A 21,608-nucleotide genomic window follows, 5' to 3' on the forward strand; every position below is an offset into this window, starting at 1 on the left:
GATGAAGAGCTTCCGGCGAGTGAAACATCAGGTATTAATGATTCTTTCGAGTCTGCAAATCAAGAGGTCGAGCCTGCAGCGGACGTTCGAAGATCCCATCGGGAAACGCGCGGAAAGGCTTCGTGACGTTTTGATGATTACGTATTGGACCACGACATTGGAATTGCTGCTTGCGCCATGGAAGAGCTATCAATTTTCTAAGAAGCCGTCGAGTGCCCGCAATGGCATCGGGCAATGAATGACGAAATGGAGTCGCATAAGAAATGCGGTACCTGTGAACTCGTGCCGTTGCCACCTGCACGAAATACTTATCGAGGTCTGTGTTCAGAATTTTTATAGAGGACAATGGGCGACCTCTGTCGATTTTTCTTTGCAAAAGTAAGTTTTCCCATAGTAAATCCCATACAAACTTTGAACGGCTGGCGCTAAAATATAGTTTCTCCGATCGAGTTGAAATTTTGCACAGTTGTTATGTGACCTAAATGCATTCCAAAAAGTGGACTGGAGCGAGAATCTAAATTTGTCATATAACCGTGTCCCAGGCTAATGTACGGCCTTCGCCAGTGACTACGGTTTACCTGTTGGTTGATGAGCTGCTCATTGGATCGTCGGAAGAGGCTGAGATTGCGAAGCTTTTCCAGAATTTACAGAAGGAGTTCCAGATGACAAGCTTGAGTTAAGTGCGTCATTTCCTTGGCCTAAAAGAGGTGATCGATACAAGCTACGTTTGAGAACCTGACATCGACATCCTGATCAAGAAGTTCGGTATGATGGATGCGAAGCCAGCTAGATCCCTAATGGACGTTGGCTACCTGAAAACCGAGGATACAAGCCAACCCTTGGACGATATGACAAAACACCGGAGCCTAGTAGGAGCGCTTCTCTACTTCGGCGTTGTGGCGACACAAAGCAGCGGTTCGTTTACGAACTGTGGTTTACGAAGGAGATAAAACTACAATACTGCCCGACCGAGGACATGCTGGCAGACCTCCGCCTCAAAGCCGTTGGTTCCACTAAAAACCAAAACAAAGTGTTGTGAGCTGCTGGGATTGGTAAGCAACTAGTGAACTGCCGTTATACGCATAATTGTCCCATGTTACTATTTGTGAATTTTGACTTTTTGTCATCAAACAGTTTATTTTTACGTATAGTTTTCGAAAACACCTACCAAAAATTAACTTTGTTCGGAAACTCAATGAAAAGCAAGCCAAGTCCCATTGTTGAATTTCCACGCATAACTGTCCCACTACTGTATTTCTACGCATAACTGTCACACTATACAATTCGCTGCGCTGATCTTGAACAAAATCTTCAGTTGTCAGTTTTGAATTAGCTGGTGTTTGGGAAAATCGTTTTGAACATCTTCTCAAGTTGGCTTTACATCCCATGTGGAACGCAACCAGTGTCTGTATTATCGGGATGCATTCATCATTCATGCGAGCCTGACGTCAAATTTGATTGAAATTTTCAATATCAATTTTCAATTATTTCACATCCGTTTTTCAACGAATTTCGGTTGAATTTTCAGAGTCAATCACAAAATTCTTCTAGTTTTTGGAACCGCGGTCAACAATTAGAAATTCGCCGTAATTTTGGATTCATCACGGGGAGTACTGAAATAATCTCACTTGAAGAATCAGTAACCACTTTAATTTCGAGTCCATGGCTTGAGACAAATCAACTTCATGATTTAGCAAACCAAGTCTAAAGATAATATTTCAACCATTTTGGATGACTTTGCCACATGCTGGGATGACATGGCCACATGCTGGGCGAATACCGGTTCACTGGTAGAAGTGGCCATTATATTAGCGAATCTGAAACTTGTCTTGCGACATCAATTTTCATGAATTTGCAAATCAAGTCTAAATTTGACCCACAATGTATTTAAATGACTTGACCACATGTCGGATTGTTCTGAATTCCCGGTTCCCTGGGGGAAATGGCTTTCAAACTGTCCGTTCTGAAACCTAACTGGCTACATCAAACATCAAAAATTCTCAAATCAAGGCTAAAGAAGGGTAATCCAAAGGTTATTGGATGACTTGATAACATGCCAGGTTGTTTTGGATACCCTGTTCCCAAGAGGAAGTGACCATTGTATTGGCGGTCCTGAGACCTATCTTGAGACATATTAAACTTGATGAAGTCAAGAAGAAGTCAAAGTCAAGTCAAATGAAGAATAGTTCAATAGATTTTGGATGACCTGGCCACATACTGGGTTATTCCGCTTAATTGGCTTTTTGGTGCAAGTGGCGAATATATTGGTGGTTCTAAAACCTAATTTGAGATGTATCAAATATCATGATTTTGCAAACAAAGTCCAAAGAAGTGTCAAATAGCGTGAAGATTTGTGTCGTGAATTTTGAGTTATATACCTTGAATTCGCAGACGAGTTTCTGTCAAGCCTGCAGCTGGAAGAGTCAATATAGGAATTTATTACATCTTACAAAATCTCTAACTTACTCATGCACTCTTTCTTTCAATAACTCATAGATTTTCTCATTATCACATATACAGAAAACTTTGCTTTCCATCCTAAACTATAAAATCGTATATCTTCACTTCCCCACACGTGGCTCCGTTTGGCACACGTCACTTGAGCCTTCATTAGGTGCCATAACATAGTCTTGAGAATATACGTCCTCTACATTTGGTACAATCTAAACGTAAGAACGGTCATCTACAGCAGTATGCTTAGCACATAATTGGTTACTACTATCAGTGGGACTGTTATGCGTAGAAATTAACCAAAAACCCCGTATTTCTAGGCATAACAGTCCCACTTTTAATTTCGTAGCTAAATTTACTTTATTCCCATAGTACAAACTCTTGACTCTAATAAACACGCTATTCTTTATACTATTGTGAAGATTTTAAGTTAATTTTCCACACACCTGGTCAATACGAGGCCTAAATGTGTTAAAATCTTTAAATGCGTTTTTTCGATTGCATATTTTGGAACATGGGACAATTATGCGTATAACGGCAGTGAAGCAGTTCCACATTGAGGTGGAGTATTGGAGGGGCACTGTTTCACTGTTACACATTCGCACGACCCTTGCTGTATCCAACTACAGCGTGCAACCAAAGACAAATTGCACTACCGAGGGACCAAATGCAGTACTGGAAGTGGTACCCAATCTGAGCCCAAGTGCGACGGACCTGGTGCAACTCCATGCAACTGTAGAATTCATCTCTGCTACACCGGCAACCAGGCCCACGCAACCATGGCCCAACGCTAGAAGGGACGATTTCTAGCGTAGTCAACATGCTGATGTGTTTACCCATTTTCGGGTAAATTGAATCGAAGTTGTGTTTCATGTTTGTGATCCATAATCGCACAAGCGTCGCAATAAAATAACTGATAGCTTGCTTGGGGGCTTGCAGGATGCCTTTAAAATTGTGCTCTCCTTCTAAAATCATCGTAATATTGAATGCGTTTCAACTTTTTGGCATATTATTGGCTGATTTAACGATATTAAAAATTAAAAAGGCAGATCGAGCGGTACAAGGCCCGCTTTGAGGACGTTTACGCTTCAGTCGTGAGGTATTCAGCGATTCAATGATAGTGATGGCGGCCGAGCATGGTTTGGAGATCGGCCAGATGGACGCCGTACCTGACTTCTTACAAGACACACTGGGCAAAGAGGAGATTTACAAGGAGCAGTCCAAGGAATACACCATGAACCCGAAGATCAGGACTGAAGAAACCCATGTACGGGTTGAAGCAATCCGGGTATGGAACCTGCAGCTGGAAGCGGCCCTTCGAGTGTTCGGTTTGGAAGGTCGAAAGTGGATACTTTCCTTTACTTCAGGGTTAAAGGCGATAAATGCTTTTCTTGAGCATGTACGTGGACGATTTTATTGTATTCAGCAACAACAAGAAGCTGAAGATGACCTTGAAGTTCCTGTTCGGACGATGCCGAATGAAGGACATAGGCGAGGCGAAGTACTGTTTGGGCCTGCAGATAAGAAAGGATCGAGTGCAAGGTGAGTTGTATCTCGATCAGGGAAATTATATAGAAGCGATGCTGGAGAAGTTCCAAATGGCAAATTGCTATCGATCGAGGATAGATAAATCGATGTCTCCGAAAACGAAGCAAGAAGAAGATGACATGAAGGATATACCCTACATGGAAGCCATCAGAAGTACCTTTCTTAGGATTCGACACCCGACTTCAGCTACGTGGTAAATGTAGCAGGCCAGTGCAGCAGCAGTCCTGGGCGAAAGCACTGGGGTGCGGTTAAACGAATCTTCCGATATCTATGAGTAACCGCTCCTAATCGTCTGTGCTACCGAAAGAATTGAAATTCAGAAATAGCTGTCTAAACAGATGCAGATTGGGGATGAGACGTCGACACCAGGGAATCCACGACAGGCTAAGTGTTCTTGCTGCAAGATGATGCCATTTCCTGAAACGTAAAACGTCAACCGAACGTTGCGTTATCGTCGTACGAGACCGCTTACATAGTAATATTGAGGAGCATTCAAGAGGCGTTTTGGTGGCAAGGTACGAATTTATCATACAGGATTTTACCATTCTTATTTTGTGAATTTTCGATTCTTAGAGCTTCCTAGGAATCCCTAGATAAATTGTTCCTGAGAAGTATAAAAGGTATACGTGGTTACCAAGTTCCTAGCAAACACTGAAAACCAATTTTATTTTGTTTTATTTTGTTCCTGAACCAAAAAACAAAATGCATGACAGCGTTTGTAGTAGACTAAGACTACGGTAACTGTTCGATTTTTCCAAAAACTATTTTAAAATAGAACTTTTTACTTAATAGATATTTATTTCTATTTTATAAGAAATTCATATCGCTATTCCGTGAAATTCTAAAATATTTTGTTTGTTACCGCAAAATATCAACGAAGTATTTTTGATTTCCTAAAATGAAACGAAAGTGGAAAACTTCAATTTCTTCTGATTGGATTCTGTAGGATTTTGTGTCGAAACCACGATGTTTCTAAATATCGCATACCCTTAGCTGTGACTTCCAGAGACTCTGCCGGCGTGGCTTTTATCCGCTTTCTCTGGTTGCTGCGAGCGAGCACCCACTGTGCAAAAATTCACACTCGAGAATGCGCTCTGCTTTATTTATTTATCACCTTTGCGGTGGTGCACGGAGTTTTCCTTATTTATTTTTTCCGATAAAACAACAAATTTATAGACCTGTACAAAATTAATGGTTACCAATTAACCCTCTAATAACCAATCCCGGTTTTAGACGGGGTACTTTTTGTGATTGTATGTATTTTGTTTTGTAGTTCGGTACGCAAAACTTGCTTACATCAATTTTAGATAGCTAAGAATAATATTTACATCGAAAATAAACATTTGGGATTTAAAGGGTTCTATTCCCCGTGAACCACCAACTCACCTCCACGAGCACAGCTGACGGCGAGCATCCCGGCGCCCCGCTTCCCGCTGGTGACCTTCGCCACCGACGCCGCCACGTTCCGTTCCGTCGTCGATGACGTCGCCGCTTGGTAATGGCCCGGAATGAAGGGAACCCCGGCTGCTCCGACAACGCCCACGCCATAAATGCCTCCGCTGCCGATCACTCCACTTCCCGGGCCGATCATGTTCAGGGTGCTCTCGAAGGCGTACAGCGCCCGGAACCCTGTTCCATCCAAGCGATCGTTCGAAACCATGGTGACGCGGAAGAAACGCCCATCCGAGCGGGCAATCAGATCACGCCGTGTACCACAGTAGAAGGGGTACTTGCGGTCCCGGGTGTTAAAGTTGGAAAACTCCACGTAGTCGCTGGCGGAGTCCTCGTCGCAACTGGGGATTGGAAATCAAACAAAAAATGCTCATGTTTTTTAAACCAGATGGATAAGCTAACAACAAAAATTTCTTAAAAAACATTTAATTTATAAGAAGAAAACGGATTGACATTAGTACATACACCTATATTGGAGAGACAACTTTCGTGCCACCCCTATTATGTGTACGACTCGCGTGCACATCTCTACACTCGCAGCAGCGGTGGCAACCCCAATGCTGCAGCAACAAAGTGTAACGCAAGAACCGCCATCTTATTTCCTTCAAAGTAAAATGTGCTCTCGCTGTGTAAACATCGTTCTTTGAATACATTCTGTTGAAACTCGATTTCAACGGGAATGATTTCCGAAATGTTATTCTCCGACCGAAGGCAAATAAAACTCGGGCGGTTTGGTATTGGGAGAATATAATTTCCTGCAAGATATAAATTCAGACATTTGCAGAAAGCTATCAATAATTTTTGTAATGAATTCTTAAAGTTTAAGTAAATTTATCTCATGCTCCGCATGTACAGTATTAGGAACCCCTGATACATGCTTTTAGGTTTTAGATATCTTCTTATGCATATGATACATGGCTACAACTTACGTTTAGTCCCTTCGTTTCACTTTCAAGTTCGGCAATTAATTGAGCGTATTGGATGTACGAAACGATCCTACTGGAGAATTAGGTTCAATAATTATATGTTACTAGACTTGATTGGCCTGATTTCTTACCTTCTGAGATAGTACTTTGAATGAATTCGTACCTCACTCTCTCGGGATCTATATGCGCTAGCTGTCACTGTAATACATTGTGTAACGTAACTTTCACTAAATTACTATAGGTGGAGATTTTCTTTCTTACCTATCGTGGCCTTAATTACTAGCTACTCTTCTAATTTGTCCGATCGTTATGGGTATCCTGTTTAAAAGCAATATCAGATATAAGTTTACTCGTATCGTTAAATGCACATTTTAGTAAGCTTACCAATTCAGCGATGTACTATTTAACACTAGTTCTTCTAGAAATTAGTTTTAATTGAAAGGGTAAAACAGCAGTTTAATTGTAGAACTCGAATGATATGCTATCTTAATTCAGATTCAATTATCCTTATCTCGTTTGTTTTTGTTCTTTCTGCTACCTATCAACGTTCGCACGGATTACTCACCACATTGTTCGCCATGAGATGAATCGTTGATGATTACTCATTACTCACCGTCACCAGTGGTGTTTCAAGGATGGATGGTGCGCTGGACGCGCAGCGGCTAACACTCCCCCCAGGTATGCCAACCATGATTGGCTTACTCTCTGTCGCACCGAACGTCCAAAACAGCTAACTTCGTTACTGGGCGATCATAGACGCCGCTCGATGTCTTCACCGTTGCGGAACGAACTTGTCCATCTGAGCTGACTCTGGTGCCGATGACCTTTCCCTTCGGCCAACAGTTGCGCGGCATCTTTGGATCTGCGATAACTACCACATCTCCGACTTCAATCGGTTTGGTTCGTTGAAACCACTTGGTTCTCCGGGTTATTTCTGACAGATAGTCGGTCAGCCAGCGTTTCCAATATTGGTTGGCCAGAATTTGCGATGTCAACCAGTTCTGTCTGAGAACGGCGTTACTATCGACGAGATTGGAGAGAGGCTTCGATCCACTGGATGAACCAAGCAAAAAATGGTTCGGTGTCAGTGCTGGGGCCGAGTCTTCATCTATCGGCACATGGGTGAGAGGCCGAGAGTTTACAACGTTCTCGACCTCTGCCAGTAGATTTCTGAGAACTTCGTCGGTCAATCTTTTTGAAGAACACACCATGGCCAGGTTGTTTTTTACGGTGCGTATTAACCTCTCCCAGCTACCGCCCATGTGTGGGGCAAGAGGAGGGTTGAAGACCCATTCGATTTTTAAATTCCCAAGTTCTTTCAAAAAATCGTCGTGATTGATTGTTTGATTAATCTGTAGAAGTTCGCGATTAGCGCCCACAAAATTTGTGCCACGGTCGCTGTACACCTTTTGTGGGATGCCGCGACGGGCTATGAAGTTTCGAAGTGCCATAAGGCACGAGCTCGTGCTTAGGGAATGGGCGATTTCTATGTGGATTGCTCGGACGGTCAGGCATGTTGCCAGCATACACCAGCGTTTCTCTACTCTTCTTCCTACGACGACTTCGATTGGTCCGAAAAAATCAACACCAACATGCGTAAAGGGTCGTGAAAAGACTGCCAGGCGAGCGGGTGGAAGGTCAGCCATGATTGGTGGATTTGGAGCTGCGCACTGGTTCTTGCATTGCTGGCAGTTCTTTCGCACTTGCTGATAGCAAACACGCAAGCGAGGGATGCGAAATTTCTGTCGAATTTCGTTGATCACCGTCTCGTGGTTATGGTGATGATATTTGCGGTGGTAGTGCGCTACGATCAAGTAGGTGGTATGATGTTTTTGTGAAAGAATGATTGGGTTCTTGGCGTCATCGGTGGCGTAGTGACATGCAGCAATACGGGTTCGCATGCGCATGATTCCGTTAACGTCCAACCAAGGTGTCAGTTGGTACAGAGAGCTGGATTTCGGTATGGTTATTATGGTTTCGGAACGTTGGGGTGGATTTTGCAGCGCCGCCATCTCGTCGGGATAGGATTCCCATTGACACAGTCGGATCAGGAAATGTTCGGCGGTGAGAAGCTGCTTCGCCTCAAGTGGACCTGTGGCTATCGGCGATCCACGGCTTTTGCAACGACAGTTGTTGGTGAATCGGTGAACGTAAGCGACAACTGAACGAAGTCTCTCCCAAGTTGAGAAGTCGTTTACATGGAAAACTGGTTCCGGAGCAGCGTGGTGTACTAGGAGTGATGGGCGTAGTTCGATGTCGGTGGAATCTTTACGGCTGAGGTTTTTTGGCCAATCCTCTTCAGGGCGCCATAGAAAGTCGGCACCGTTGAACCACCTGTTCTGAGAGGACAATTCTGGTGGGCTATTCCACTTTGTAGCGTCATCGGCTGGATTTTGTTTGCCCGGGACCCACCGCCATTCGTGCGCCTCCGATGTTTCGAGAATTTCGCTGATTCTGTGACCAACATATTGGCTGTAGCGCCGGTGGTCCGAGTTAATCCAGCAAAGGACGTCTCTAGAATCAGACCAGTACCATTTTCGATGGATACTGAAAGCCAGAGCCTCTTGAACGGAATGCGATAACCGAGCACCAATTACGGCTGCTTCGAGTTCCAGTCGTGGTATCGAAGTAAACTTAAGCGGCGCTACTCGACATTTGGCTGCGACAATAGAGCAGGATGCAAATCCATCTCGGATGAAGCGGAGATAACAAACGGCGGCCGTCCCGTTTTCACTAGCATCCACCATCGTGTGCAGCTGTACTTCGTGAGCTTCGCTGATGAGGTATTTGGGGTTGTAACAGCGGGGAATCTTTACTTGTTCGACGCGTGGAAGCACCTTCAACCAAGTAAGCCATTTTTTGTAGGCATTGTCATCAATTTCGTCGTCCCATTGTATGCCGGATCGCCATATTTGCTGCAGCAGAATCTTAAGATACGATAGGAAGTGGGAAATTAACCCTAGCGGATCGAAGATGGTCATCAAGACGCGAAGAACTTCTCGCTTTGTTGGCCTTCGTTCACCACCCAACAGAGCCGCATCGTACCGGTTCCATCCCACTTTATAGGTGAAGGCGTCATCTGTCGTGTTCCACCACATGCCCAAAACCTTTTCTGTGGCCATTTCGGAGGACAGATCGAGGCATTTTTCGTCGATGTCTACCCCTTGCAACGCTGCCAGAACCATTCTCGAGTTGCTGATCCAGTTTCGAATTTCGAACCCGCCTTGCTGGTGGATGTGCCTTACGTCCTTGGCCAGCTGGATGGCCTGCTCTTCAGTGTCCACACTGACAAGCATGTCGTCCACATAGTGGGACTTAGTAATAGCTTGATGCGCCGCTGGATATTCCATATAGAATCGATCGGCATTGATGTTTTTCACGAATTGCGCAGTGGTCGGTGAGCAACATGCTCCAAAGGTCATCACCTGCATGGCGTATACTTGGGTTTCCCCACTCTGGTTCATCCAGTAGAAACATTGGCATAATTGATCTTCGGCACGGATCAACACCTGGTGAAACATTTCACGGATATCGCCGGTGAGTGCGATACGACGTTCTCGAAACTGGAGCAGAATAGTAAGGATGGAGCACAGAAGATCTGGTCCTTTGAGGAGAGCCGAATTCAGTGAAGTTCCGTGGGCACTGGCCGCTGCATCCCATACTATCCGTACCTTTCCAGGTTTGTTTGGATTTGTTACGGGGAATACTGGTAGATACCACCGGCGAGACACTTCCTGATTAATTTCTTGCTCGCTGAGTAATCTTATGTAGCCATTTTCTAGGTATTCGTCGATTTTTGCTTGTAAAGTCGTCTGCAGCTCCGGATTCTTTTCCATTCGCTTCTTCAGGCATTGGAATCGTCGCAGTGCCATGGATCGGCTATCCGGTAGACGAGCGTCGTCATATCGCCAGAGCAAACCAGATTCATAACGATCATCGAGGCGGTGAGTAAGCGATTGAAGCAACATCATGGACCGTTGATCTTCGACGGATAGCAGCGAGTTGTCCGGTTTGGTAACCCCGAGACTATCAAGGGAGAAGTAGTCCTTCATCGCTTGGTGAAGATTCTCGTCTGCTTCGGTGTTACACGGACAAATGTGAAAGCTGTAATGATGCAGACTTGTTCCATGGTCAGTGCTTTGTCCTCCACAGATAGTCCATCCCAGCCTTGATTTGACTGCAATCGGCTGCCCAAACTCTCCTTCTCGGCTTTTTAGGACAAGGCCGAGGTGGGCGTGCTTGGTTCCGATCAGAATTCGTAGCCGTATATCCCTGTAGGAATCGATCGGCAAATCTCGAAGGTGTGGATATTCCTTGCAGAATTTGGGCATGTCCAACGTTTGTTGCGGTAACTTTAGGTCCTTCACAGTTCGTACATCGTTAAGGTCGAACCGCTTGCTTCCTTCCTTGGCTCCAGCGATTTGGAGATTGTAGGCTCGAGAATTCGGTTCACAACGTTCAGTTCCTCCGGTCCACCGCAGGCATAGTGGCCGCTCGGTGCCATCCAACTCTAAAGCATCAGCAATCTCTTGATCGAGCAAGGTGAGCTCGGAGCCCTCGTCCAGGAAGGCGTGCGTACAAATTACAGTCGTCTTTCCGTACAATACTACTGGGAGGTAGCGAAACAGCACTGAACTGGTAGCTGACCGATGGGTATTGCATCCGGTTGGGTTGGAGCAAGGTGGAACAGTTGGCTTACTCTCGTTTTCGGTTGCGACTGCTGCTGCAGTGTTCTGAGGTCTCTCCTTCGAATCGTTATGCAGCAGCTCATGGTGCCGGTAGGTACACCCATTTTTACCGCAGGGCTTGGCGTTGCAGTTTCCCTTGTGCGCCCGCAGACAAGTACCCAAGTAACCATAAGCATTAATAATAAGCCCTTAATCAGCATCATAAATGCGTACATGCATTATAATAGCACCACAAATGCTTACACACCCTATAACAGCACTTCCGCTGCATAGAAATCCTATTACAGCATCATTAATGCTTCTAAGCCTGATGCATACGGGCATTAAATAAGCACTATATTGGCTCTATATTCGCATACAGGGCCTGTTTAAATGCCATCCAGTGTTTTGACAGATATACCACGTGCTTTGTGTTTACATATAGTGGTGAGAGGGAGTCAAACATAAGTCTTCTCACTACTACAATTGCAGCTTTTATGACGGGGAAAAGTGGTGGTTTAAATTGGTCACTTTTCTTTCCAATACTATTCATCTTATGTGGGCGAAGGAGCAAAGGAGCAGAACTTCAACAACTCAACAATACAGGTGTCGCAGGTTCGAGACTCAAAATGAGGAATTTCATCATCATAAAACAAGGATCAATATGTGGCAATTTCAAGTCCTCAAAAGGATTAAAACCACCAAAATGAATAAGTCTGATACGGAGAAGTACTATCTCAATCATTTTATTACATTTTGCATACTATTCGAGGTTTCCATTTTCATTCATTTATTTATTTACCTCGTGTACCAGCTGCTTGGCTGCATACGCGAAAGCTCTCTGGCTGCGTACGCGAAAGCACAAAATATTCGCCCGAAAAACCTGGCGAAAACAACTGACGTTTCTCACGTGGTCTTATATCAGCACTAGTGATGCCGAGAAGCACGGTTATATCTTCGCATTATAATGGCACGCTATTTCGCCTTTTTTGGCATTATAATAGCATTATATGCGTATATAAAACTGACAAGCATCAAATGATTACCCTATATGCGCATATAATGCTGTTACCGTGCTGCATTATCGTGCTTACTGGTTACTTGGGTACGGCACAGGCCGAACTCTCTTATAACAGCCCAACGTGATTCTCTGGAAAGCTCCAAGAAGCGCTTACATTTGTCGGCGAACTTGCAGCTGCCTTTACAGATTGGGCAGGTATGCTGCGTCGGCGCTGGATTTAAGGTCGAGGGTTCCTTCAGTAAAGCGCTCTCTTCGGAAGATGGGGTCTCTCCATGTGCGTTGAGATACGCATTTCCTTTCTTGGATCCGCGAGCTTCATTTCCGGATTTTTCAGGTTGCACCGACGACGGAAACGTGACGACACTTGCAGCTTCTGCCAAGGCATAAATCCAGCCACTGAAGATCGCCAGGTTGACGGTGGGCATCGTTAGACGATATTGCGCCCAATTTAGTTTGAGTGATGGTGGCAACTTGTTGACCAGCTGATGGAGCAACGTGACGTTGTACATATACTCCTGTAATCCGCAGGCGTCTACGGTGGCACAGAAATTTTGCACATGTACGGCAAAATCAACCAGCGAATCCAGTTTGTCTTCCCTAATGGCTGGTAAAGAGCTAACCTTTCCGATCAGCGACTGTACGATGACTTCGGGTTGCCCAAACAGCATTCTCAGGGTTGACAAAATGCCTGGAATGTTTCCGGGGAACATCAGACGGCTCTTTACTGCATCATAGGCCTTGCCTTTCAGGCTCTTCTGCAAGCGAACTAGATTCTCCTCCTCAGTAAACCCGCACATCGTAGTCGTACGATTGAACATCGACAAAAATATAGGCCATTCTTCAGGATCTCCGGAAAAGGTTGGCAAATCCCTCGGGACTGCTTGTCTGGCTGCCACTTGCGACCGAGAAAGCTGGAATTCATCCTGAGACTCCTCTTGATACGATCTTTGGGAAGCGTGAACATCGTTTTGAAGATTCCGTTGGCGAACACCGGTAGAACAGGCCGGTGGAGCTTGGACCTGTCCATCGAAGGTAGTGGAATTGAGTGGAAGCCTAGTTGACGATGCGAATGGAAAGTCGACGGTATTCATAGGCACCTTTCCCTGAGAGAAGTGATTGGACAGTCGGAACTGCGATGGCTGTCCTGCCGTTGCTGCTGTTGAGTGATATGGATGATTGAATTGTTGACCAGAATGACTGCCGAAACCAGTTTGGGTACTTGGTTCGAAGCGAATTCGTTGCTGTCCGAAGCGCTCAGTAGCGTGCGATGGTCCCACATGACCTACAGATAGTTGTAGATTATCCTTGCGTAAATCATCTACTTCTGGTTCAATTTGGTGAACCTGACTGGCTCTCTGAACCCATTCGCTCACTCGGCTTGAGGCTTCACTACGGCTTCTCGATCCTTTTTCACTTTTTCGTGATCCTTTTTCGCTTAGCGCTTCTTCAAGCAATCGGTACTTCTCTTCTAGGTACTTGCGATGTTCTTGTGCTGCTTTTTCTTCGGCAATTCTTCGTCGTTCTTCTTGCTGCTGCTGGAATTCTCTTTCCTCCTGTAGCCGCATCAGCTGTAGCTTTGCGCGACTGACCGCTGACTTCTGTGACGAAGAAAAGGAAACTTCGGATAGTGCTTTCGCGGCGTCCGAAAGATCTGCATTCAGATTGCCTTCGTCCCTCTGCTGCTTATGCTGATTGGCCTTTGTTTGACCGGTCACTACTTCTGTTGTGGATTTTCGCGTAATGTTAACGCGATTCTGATCCTCGGAGGCTGCTTTGTGAACTTCTGGAGGAATCACAAGATTGGCGCGCGTACTTGTAGCGATGCTCCCAGTTGGCTGGCTTCTAGATGATTTGCGATCTAGGTTGTCATTGTCCCGCTTGGTTTCGTTCTCCGAAGCTGCCTTAGTTCGCTGAACCCATGTCGCGGTAACGCAGTTAGTGCAACTGCAGCTCTTGTCGGCAATGTCTTCAGAAACGCCTACGCAGGAGAAATGGAACCACCCGTCGCATTTATCGCACTGCACCATCTCCTTGGTGTCCGCTCTCCTGCACGTCTTACACGTATATCCCTCCAGAGTTTCATCCACAACTAATACCTCTGGAATCTCGCCACTACCAGCACCTCGACCACCGACCGCACTACTTTCATCTAACATTTTGCGCACGCCTTTATCCCCCTTCACGCCTGATCGGATACAACCACGACTAGGCATAATGCTCAATTCGTCCAATAAACGAAATTATATAATGTTGAAACTCGATTTCAACGGGAATGATTTCCGAAATGTTATTCTCCGACCGAAGGCAAATAAAACTCGGGCGGTTTGGTATTGGGAGAATATAATTTCCTGCAAGATATAAATTCAGACATTTGCAGAAAGCTATCAATAATTTTTGTAATGAATTCTTAAAGTTTAAGTAAATTTATCTCATGCTCCGCATGTACAGTATTAGGAACCCCTGATACATGCTTTTAGGTTTTAGATATCTTCTTATGCATATGATACATGGCTACAACTTACGTTTAGTCCCTTCGTTTCACTTTCAAGTTCGGCAATTAATTGAGCGTATTGGATGTACGAAACGATCCTACTGGAGAATTAGGTTCAATAATTATATGTTACTAGACTTGATTGGCCTGATTTCTTACCTTCTGAGATAGTACTTTGAATGAATTCGTACCTCACTCTCTCGGGATCTATATGCGCTAGCTGTCACTGTAATACATTGTGTAACGTAACTTTCACTAAATTACTATAGGTGGAGATTTTCTTTCTTACCTATCGTGGCCTTAATTACTAGCTACTCTTCTAATTTGTCCGATCGTTATGGGTATCCTGTTTAAAAGCAATATCAGATATAAGTTTACTCGTATCGTTAAATGCACATTTTAGTAAGCTTACCAATTCAGCGATGTACTATTTAACACTAGTTCTTCTAGAAATTAGTTTTAATTGAAAGGGTAAAACAGCAGTTTAATTGTAGAACTCGAATGATATGCTATCTTAATTCAGATTCAATTATTCTTATCTCGTTTGTTTTTGTTCTTTCTGCTACCTATCAACGTTCGCACGGATTACTCACCACATTGTTCGCCATGAGATGAATCGTTGATGATTACTCATTACTCACCGTCACCAGTGGTGTTTCAAGGATGGATGGTGCGCTGGACGCGCAGCGGCTAACACATTCGTTTATTTCGTTTAATTAATTAAATACTGCGTTTTAATTCCACTGGAACATACGTCCCAATAACCTACCCCCGGTGTACTACATTAAGAAGGTGATATATTCCAAAAACTGACAGCTACTTGACGACGTCATTCCTATCCACCTCTAACAAATTTGCGAAAAAAATGATCTAGTGGACCGGAAGGTATATGGTACGATAGCAGTGTCGTCACATGTTTACAATAAAACTTGATATTTACATCAGTAAAGAGCCTGGCTTGTTGATGTTTATACCGTGACACCAACCTATCCGAAGAAACATTCGTTTCATCAAGCGATTGCTCAGATAGTTGAACTTAAAAACCAGGCAACCATGGCAGTATTAGGCAGTGATAATGTAGTTAAGTCAATTCATCCAAACCTGAGAGAGACGAGACAGCTCGCTTAGATTGCGAGCTCCCGCCAACTGTCACTAGAAAACCGCATATTCGAAGGGCAGAGCGTAAAAACCCGTCAAAATTCAACTAAACGTAATTTAAATGTCTAGTTATTGTTCAATGATTTCACATTTTGAAAATGGAATACCTAAATGTAGTTGTTTGTTGGTAAACTGCTCTTGATTGTTTTATATCCATTTCTTTTCTCATAGTGAACAACAAGAAGGGAATATGATTTTGACCACAATAAATTCATCTGACCGTTGTTCACAACTAAAGAATTGAAGAAAGAAGTCAGAGAAGGCAAGAAAACATATAAATGTCTCTCTCAGATCCAAACAATCGTCCAACAGAACTGTTTGTTTGGATAAAGTGATGCATGCATTTTAAGATGACAAAAATACTAAATTAATCAACTAATCTTCTTCAATCAGCATTTAAAGTACAATCCATACTAATCCACAGATAAGTTGACAAAAATTGTTAGAAGATGCAAGAATGAAACCTAACAAAAAGGTGTTTTCCAAGAAAGATAGTGCTGTATCACTCTCTGTAACAATCATGATTTGCAGCACATCATGAGAATCTGTTTATCATTACTGCTACAGCATTTAAAAAGAGTCTTTTGCATACTTATCGACGTTGACTTATTGAATTGACTTAATAACGAATTAAGTAAGTAAGTTGACTTAAGAACGAATTTTGCAATGACTGATTAAGTGATTTAAAGTCAATTCAATAAGCCAACAATTAATAGTTATGTCGATAAGTATGCGAAAGATTCTTTTGGAATGCTGATAAGGATTCTTAACAATCCTGACAGAGATTCTATCACAGTTCAGAAAAAGATCTAATCAGAATTTTTTTCAAGATCCTTCCAAATCTTTAAATATTATATCTGAGTCCTGAGAAAAACTTTTGCTTTCAAATCTTTAGTTGAATTTTCTACAATCCTGTAGCAGGATTTATTCCACATTTTAAAAAAAGGATTATCGCAGAATCAAGAAGAAAGTACGCTCCAGACTGAGCAGGATCTTGATCAAGTTCTTACTAGGATGAATACTGGTAATATTCAATCATAATCCTAAGGAAGATTTAACCAGAATTTTGAGATTAATTCTCTCATAATTCTGAGAAGAATGTTTGAGAATCTAGGAAAGGTTATCTCGGAACTTTAAAAAGTAATGCCTTGGAGTCTTAAGAAGAAGAGAAAAATATCTTCCAGCATTAAGCGTGATTACAGTGATCGACTTCTCTTCATCGACTTTCCCTTCTGGTAAGTACTGAAAATTCAATCGAGTTTAAGAACATTTTACGATGCAGTATGACGAAGGAGAATAAGTATTCTATATTGAACCAAATACATTAGACAAAAACCTGGTCAAGCAATAAGCTAAAGAGAAATCGATGGAAATCAATCGATCAATGCAGTCACGCCCTTATGATACAGAATGTGAGAAATCAGTGCTATATGTTTTGATTCCGCCCAAATTTCACGGAATTATGAAAAGAATTTCCATGGAATCCTAAGTAGAACTTCTTCGGGTTTCTTCGGGATTCTCTTAGAACCCTGCAAAAAGATTCTCTCAGAATCCTGCGAAGGCTTCTCTCAGAAACCTGGGAGAAGATATTCGTAGAATCTAGAGAGAGGGTTCTCTCCAAATTCTGCAAGAGGATTCTCGCAGAACCCAAGGAACACACGTAGAATTCTGAGAGCGGATTATCTCGGAATCCTGAGAAGAATTTCCTTGGAAACTTTGAAAAGATTTCTTCGGAATCCTGAGAGAGGATTCTCTCAGAACTCTGAGATAGGATTTTCTCAGAATCTTGAGAGCGGAATCTCTTAGAATCCTAAGAGAGGATTATCTAAGCATTCTGAAAAAGAATTCTCTCAGAATTCTGAGAAGAGAAAGGATTCTCTCGGAATCCTGAGAAAGGATTCTCTCAGAATCCTGAGTAAGGAATCTCTCAGAATCATGAGAGAGGATTCTCTCAGAATCCTGAAAAGGAATCCTTCAGAATAATGGAGAGGGTTCTCTCAGAATACTGGGGAGGATTTTCTCAGAATCCTTATGGGAGGATTCTTCCAGATTCCTGGAGAAGAATCTCTCAGAATCCTGAGAGGGATACTCTCAGAATTCTGAAAAAGATTCTTTCAGAATCATGGAGAGGATTCTCTTAGAATCATGGAATGGATTCTCTCAAAATCCTGGAGAGAATTCTCTCAGAATCTTGGGAAGGATTCTTCCAGAATCCTGGAAAGGATTCTCTCAGAATCCTGGAGAAGATTCTCTCAGAATCCTGGAAAGGATTGTCTCAGAATCCTGGAAAGGATTCTCTCAGAATCCTGGAAAGGATTTTCGCAAAATCCTGGAGAGGATTCTCTCAAAATGCTGGAGAGGATTCTCTCAGAATCCTAGAGAGAATTTTCTCAGAATCCTGAGAGAGGAATCGTAAGAGAAGATGCTCTCAAAATCCTGGAGAAAATTCTATCAAAATCCTGAGAGAAGATTTTCTCAGAATCCTGAGAGTGGATTCTCTCAGAATCCTGAGAGTGGAATCTCTCGGAATCCTGAATAAGGATTTTCTCAGAATCTTGTGAGATAATTCTCTCAAAAACATTAATAAGGATTCTGTCAGAATCCTGAGAAATCCATTCTCAGGATTCTGACAGAATCCTTATTCAGGTTTAGCTCAGAGAATCCTGAGAGAGGATACTCTCAGAATCCTATGAGAAGATGTTCTCAAAATCATGGAAGAAATTCTATCATAATGCTGAGAGAAGATTCTCTCAGAATCCTGAAAAGGATTCTCTCAAAATCCTGGAGAGGATTCTTTCAAAATGCTGAGAAATCCATTCTCAGGATTCTGACAGAATCCTTATTCAGGTTTAGCTCTAAGAATCCTGAGAGAAGATTCTCTCAGAATCCTATGAGAAGATGTTCAAAAAATCATGGAAGAAATTCTATCATAATGCTGAGAGAAGATTCTCTCAAAATCCTGGAGAGGATTCTCTCAAAATGCTGGAGAGGATTCTCTCAGAATCCTGGAGAGAATTCTCTCAGAATCCTGAGAGAGGATGCTCTAATAATCCTGAGAGAGGATTCTCTCAGAATCCTATGAGAAGATGGACTCAAAACCATGGAAGAAATTCTATCATAATGCTGAGAAAAGATTCTCTCAGGATCCTGAAAAGGATTCTCTCAAAATCCTGGAGAGGATTCTCTCAAAATGCTGGAGAGGATTCTCTCAGAATCCTGAAGATAATTCTCTCAGAATCCTGAGAGAGGATGCTCTAAGAATCCTGAGAGAGGATGCTCTAAGAATCCTGAGAGAGGATTCTCTCAAAATCCGGAGAGAAGATTCTCTCAAAATCGTGGAAGAATATTCTATCCTAATCCTGGAGAAGATTCTCTCAAAATCCTGAATAAGGATGCTCTCAGAATGCTGAGAGAGGATGCTCTAAGAATCCTGAGGGAGGATGATCTACGAATCTTGAGAGAGGGTTCTTTCAGAATCCTGAGAAAAGATGCTCTCAAAATCCTGGAAGAAAATTCTATCGTGATCCTGAGCGAAGATTCTCTCAGAATCCTTAGAGTGGATTTTCTCAGAACCCTTAGAAAGGAATCTTTCAGAATTTTGAATGAGGATTTCCTCAGAATCCTGGGAGATAATTCTCTCAAAAACCTGAATAAGATTTCTGTCAGAATCCTCAGAAAGGATGCTCTAAGAACCCTGAGAGAGGATTTTGTCAGAATCTTAAGAGAAGATGGTCTCAAAATCCTGGAAGAAAATTCTATTATAATCCTGAAAGAAGATTCTTTCAGAATCCTGAGAGGAATTCTCTCAGAATCCTGAGAGAGGATTATCTCAAAATCCTTAGAGAGAATTCTAACAGAATCCTGAGAGAGGATTCTCTCAGAAACCTGAGAAAGTATTCTCTCAAAATCCTGAGAGCGGATTTTCTCAGTATTCTTAAGAGGATCCCATAGAATGCTTAAGAGGTTTCTTTCCCAATCCTGGAAAGGATTCTCTCAGTAGCCTGAAGATGACTCTCCTAGAATCCTGGAAAGGATTCTTAGAGAATCCTAGAGAAGATTCTCTCAGAAATCTAGCGAAGATCCTTCAGAATCCTGGAGAGGATTATGTCAGGATCATTGAGGACATTCTCTCAGAAACCCAGGAGAGCATTCTCATAGAACCTGTGAAAGGATGATCACAGAATTCTTGGGAGGATTCTCTTCGAAAATTGGAGAGAGTTTCCTCTTAATCCTCTTTGAATTATGGAAAGGATTCTCTCTAAATCCTGAAAAATATTCTCTAAGAATCCTGTGAGAAGATCCTTTCACATCATCGAGAGGATTCTCTTAGTATCATGGAGGAGATTCTTTCCCAATCCTGCAGATATTCCTTCATAAACCTGAAAGAGAATTCTCTAAGAATCTTTGAGAAGTTTCTCCCAGGATTTTCTAAGAATTCTGAGAGAGGATTCTCTCAGAAACCTGGAAGATGATTCTTCCAGAATCTTGAGAAAGAATGCTCTCAGAAACGTGAAAGAGGATTTTTCAAAATCCTGAAGGAATTTCAGAATCCAGAGAGGATTCTCTCAGAACTCTGAGAGATAATTTTATCTGAATCCTGAGTGGTTTCTCTTAAAATCCTGAGATAGGATTCTTTCAGAATCCGGAGAGACAATTTTCTCAGAACTCTGGAGAGAATTCACTCAGCTTTCTAAGAAGATTCTTTCAGATTCCTGAGGAGAATTCTCACAGAATACTGGAGAGGATTCTCGCAGAATCTTTGAGAAGATTTTCTCAGAATTCTGGAGAGAGTTATCTCTCAGAATCCTAGAAAGGATTCTCTCAGAATTTCGAGTACAGATGCTCTCAGATTCTTGAGAAAGGATTTGCTTAGAATTCTGAGAGACGATTCTCTCAGAATCTTGAGAGAGAATTCTCCCAGTATCCTGAGAGGATTCTCTCAGAATCCTGGAGAAGATTCCCTTAGAATCTAGGAGAGGATTCTTTCGGATTCCTGAGAGAGAATGCTCTTAGAATGTCGAGAGAGGATTCTCTCAGTCTGCGTATGGAGAATACTCTTAGAATGTTGAGAGAGAATTCTCTCAGAATGGTGGGCGGGGAATCCTTTAGAATGTTGAGAGAGAATTCTGTCAGAATTTTTTTTTTAAATTTTTTAATCTATAAAGAATCGTTTTATTATTATTGAACGGCTGAAAAGCAGGCTTTGTCCAAATGTAGACGTTATGTCAATACAAAGGAGTATAATATTGAGGCTGAACAATCTGTCGGCCATCTTGGAATTTGACGCCTTCTTGGTTTTGAGCAGTTGAGTGAATTTACCATCTAAGCACTCATCATGATGAATTATGAGGCCTCAATTGCAAAAAAACAATCAGATTCTTTTATTCTTATCTAATCTCAGCTGTTGATTGTTCATTTCATTCAACGGTTTTAGACCAAATAAATGAAAGAATGAATGCTCTTCCTGAACTCGAAGATATGCCGAAAAATCATTCTGGTATCAAATATGCATTATTTAATAAAATTCCTATTTAATTACCTGTTCTTATAACGAAATAAGCTGAATAGCATGCTTCTTACAAGTAAGCCCATAGCGCTAGGAAAATAAGAACGAGAGGAGTAAGCGTTACAGTAGCCTTAAAATCCAACAAGTGCTAATAAGGTAAAAAACTCATTCTACTGCTTAAAATGAAAAAGGTGTCAAAATCCAAGATGGCCGCCAGATTTTTTCACTTAAATTTATACTCTCTCTTTTCACTGGACTCTAAAAAACACCAACGATTAAAAAACTTTTTTGTACAAAAAAAAAATGATGTTTGCATTGATTGCACCTGTCATTTATGTCAAAATCAAAGAACATGATATGGAAAACCATTCATTCCATAGGGTAAATA

General features: G+C 42.5%; 1 protein-coding gene and 2 long non-coding RNA genes across 6 annotated transcripts in view; all 3 read right to left on the minus strand.

The window, feature by feature from the left end:
- The window catches only part of LOC5568377 (cubilin), a 245,578-nt gene that overhangs the window by 18,216 nt on the left and 205,754 nt on the right, over positions 1–21,608 (minus strand). For all 4 annotated transcript variants that reach the window (XM_021838243.1, XM_021838241.1, XM_021838242.1 and 1 more), the window contains exon 8: positions 5,386–5,792. In XM_021838243.1, coding sequence (XP_021693935.1) covers positions 5,386–5,792 — 407 coding nt within the window. The remainder of the gene's footprint in view (positions 1–5,385; positions 5,793–21,608) is intronic.
- On the minus strand, positions 6,151–7,115 carry LOC110674203. The gene is made up of 5 exons (XR_002498734.1): positions 6,762–7,115; positions 6,639–6,695; positions 6,509–6,575; positions 6,381–6,450; positions 6,151–6,206 (listed from the first exon to the last, which is right to left on the minus strand). It is a non-coding gene; the product is annotated as an uncharacterized LOC110674203 (long non-coding RNA).
- LOC110674202 lies at positions 14,234–15,262 on the minus strand. The gene is made up of 5 exons (XR_002498733.1): positions 14,969–15,262; positions 14,846–14,902; positions 14,716–14,782; positions 14,588–14,657; positions 14,234–14,413 (listed from the first exon to the last, which is right to left on the minus strand). It is a non-coding gene; the product is annotated as an uncharacterized LOC110674202 (long non-coding RNA).

The sequence above is a fragment of the Aedes aegypti genome, chromosome 1 (genome assembly GCF_002204515.2).
Source record: "Aedes aegypti strain LVP_AGWG chromosome 1, AaegL5.0 Primary Assembly, whole genome shotgun sequence".
In the NCBI taxonomy this organism is placed as follows: domain Eukaryota; kingdom Metazoa; phylum Arthropoda; class Insecta; order Diptera; family Culicidae; genus Aedes; species Aedes aegypti.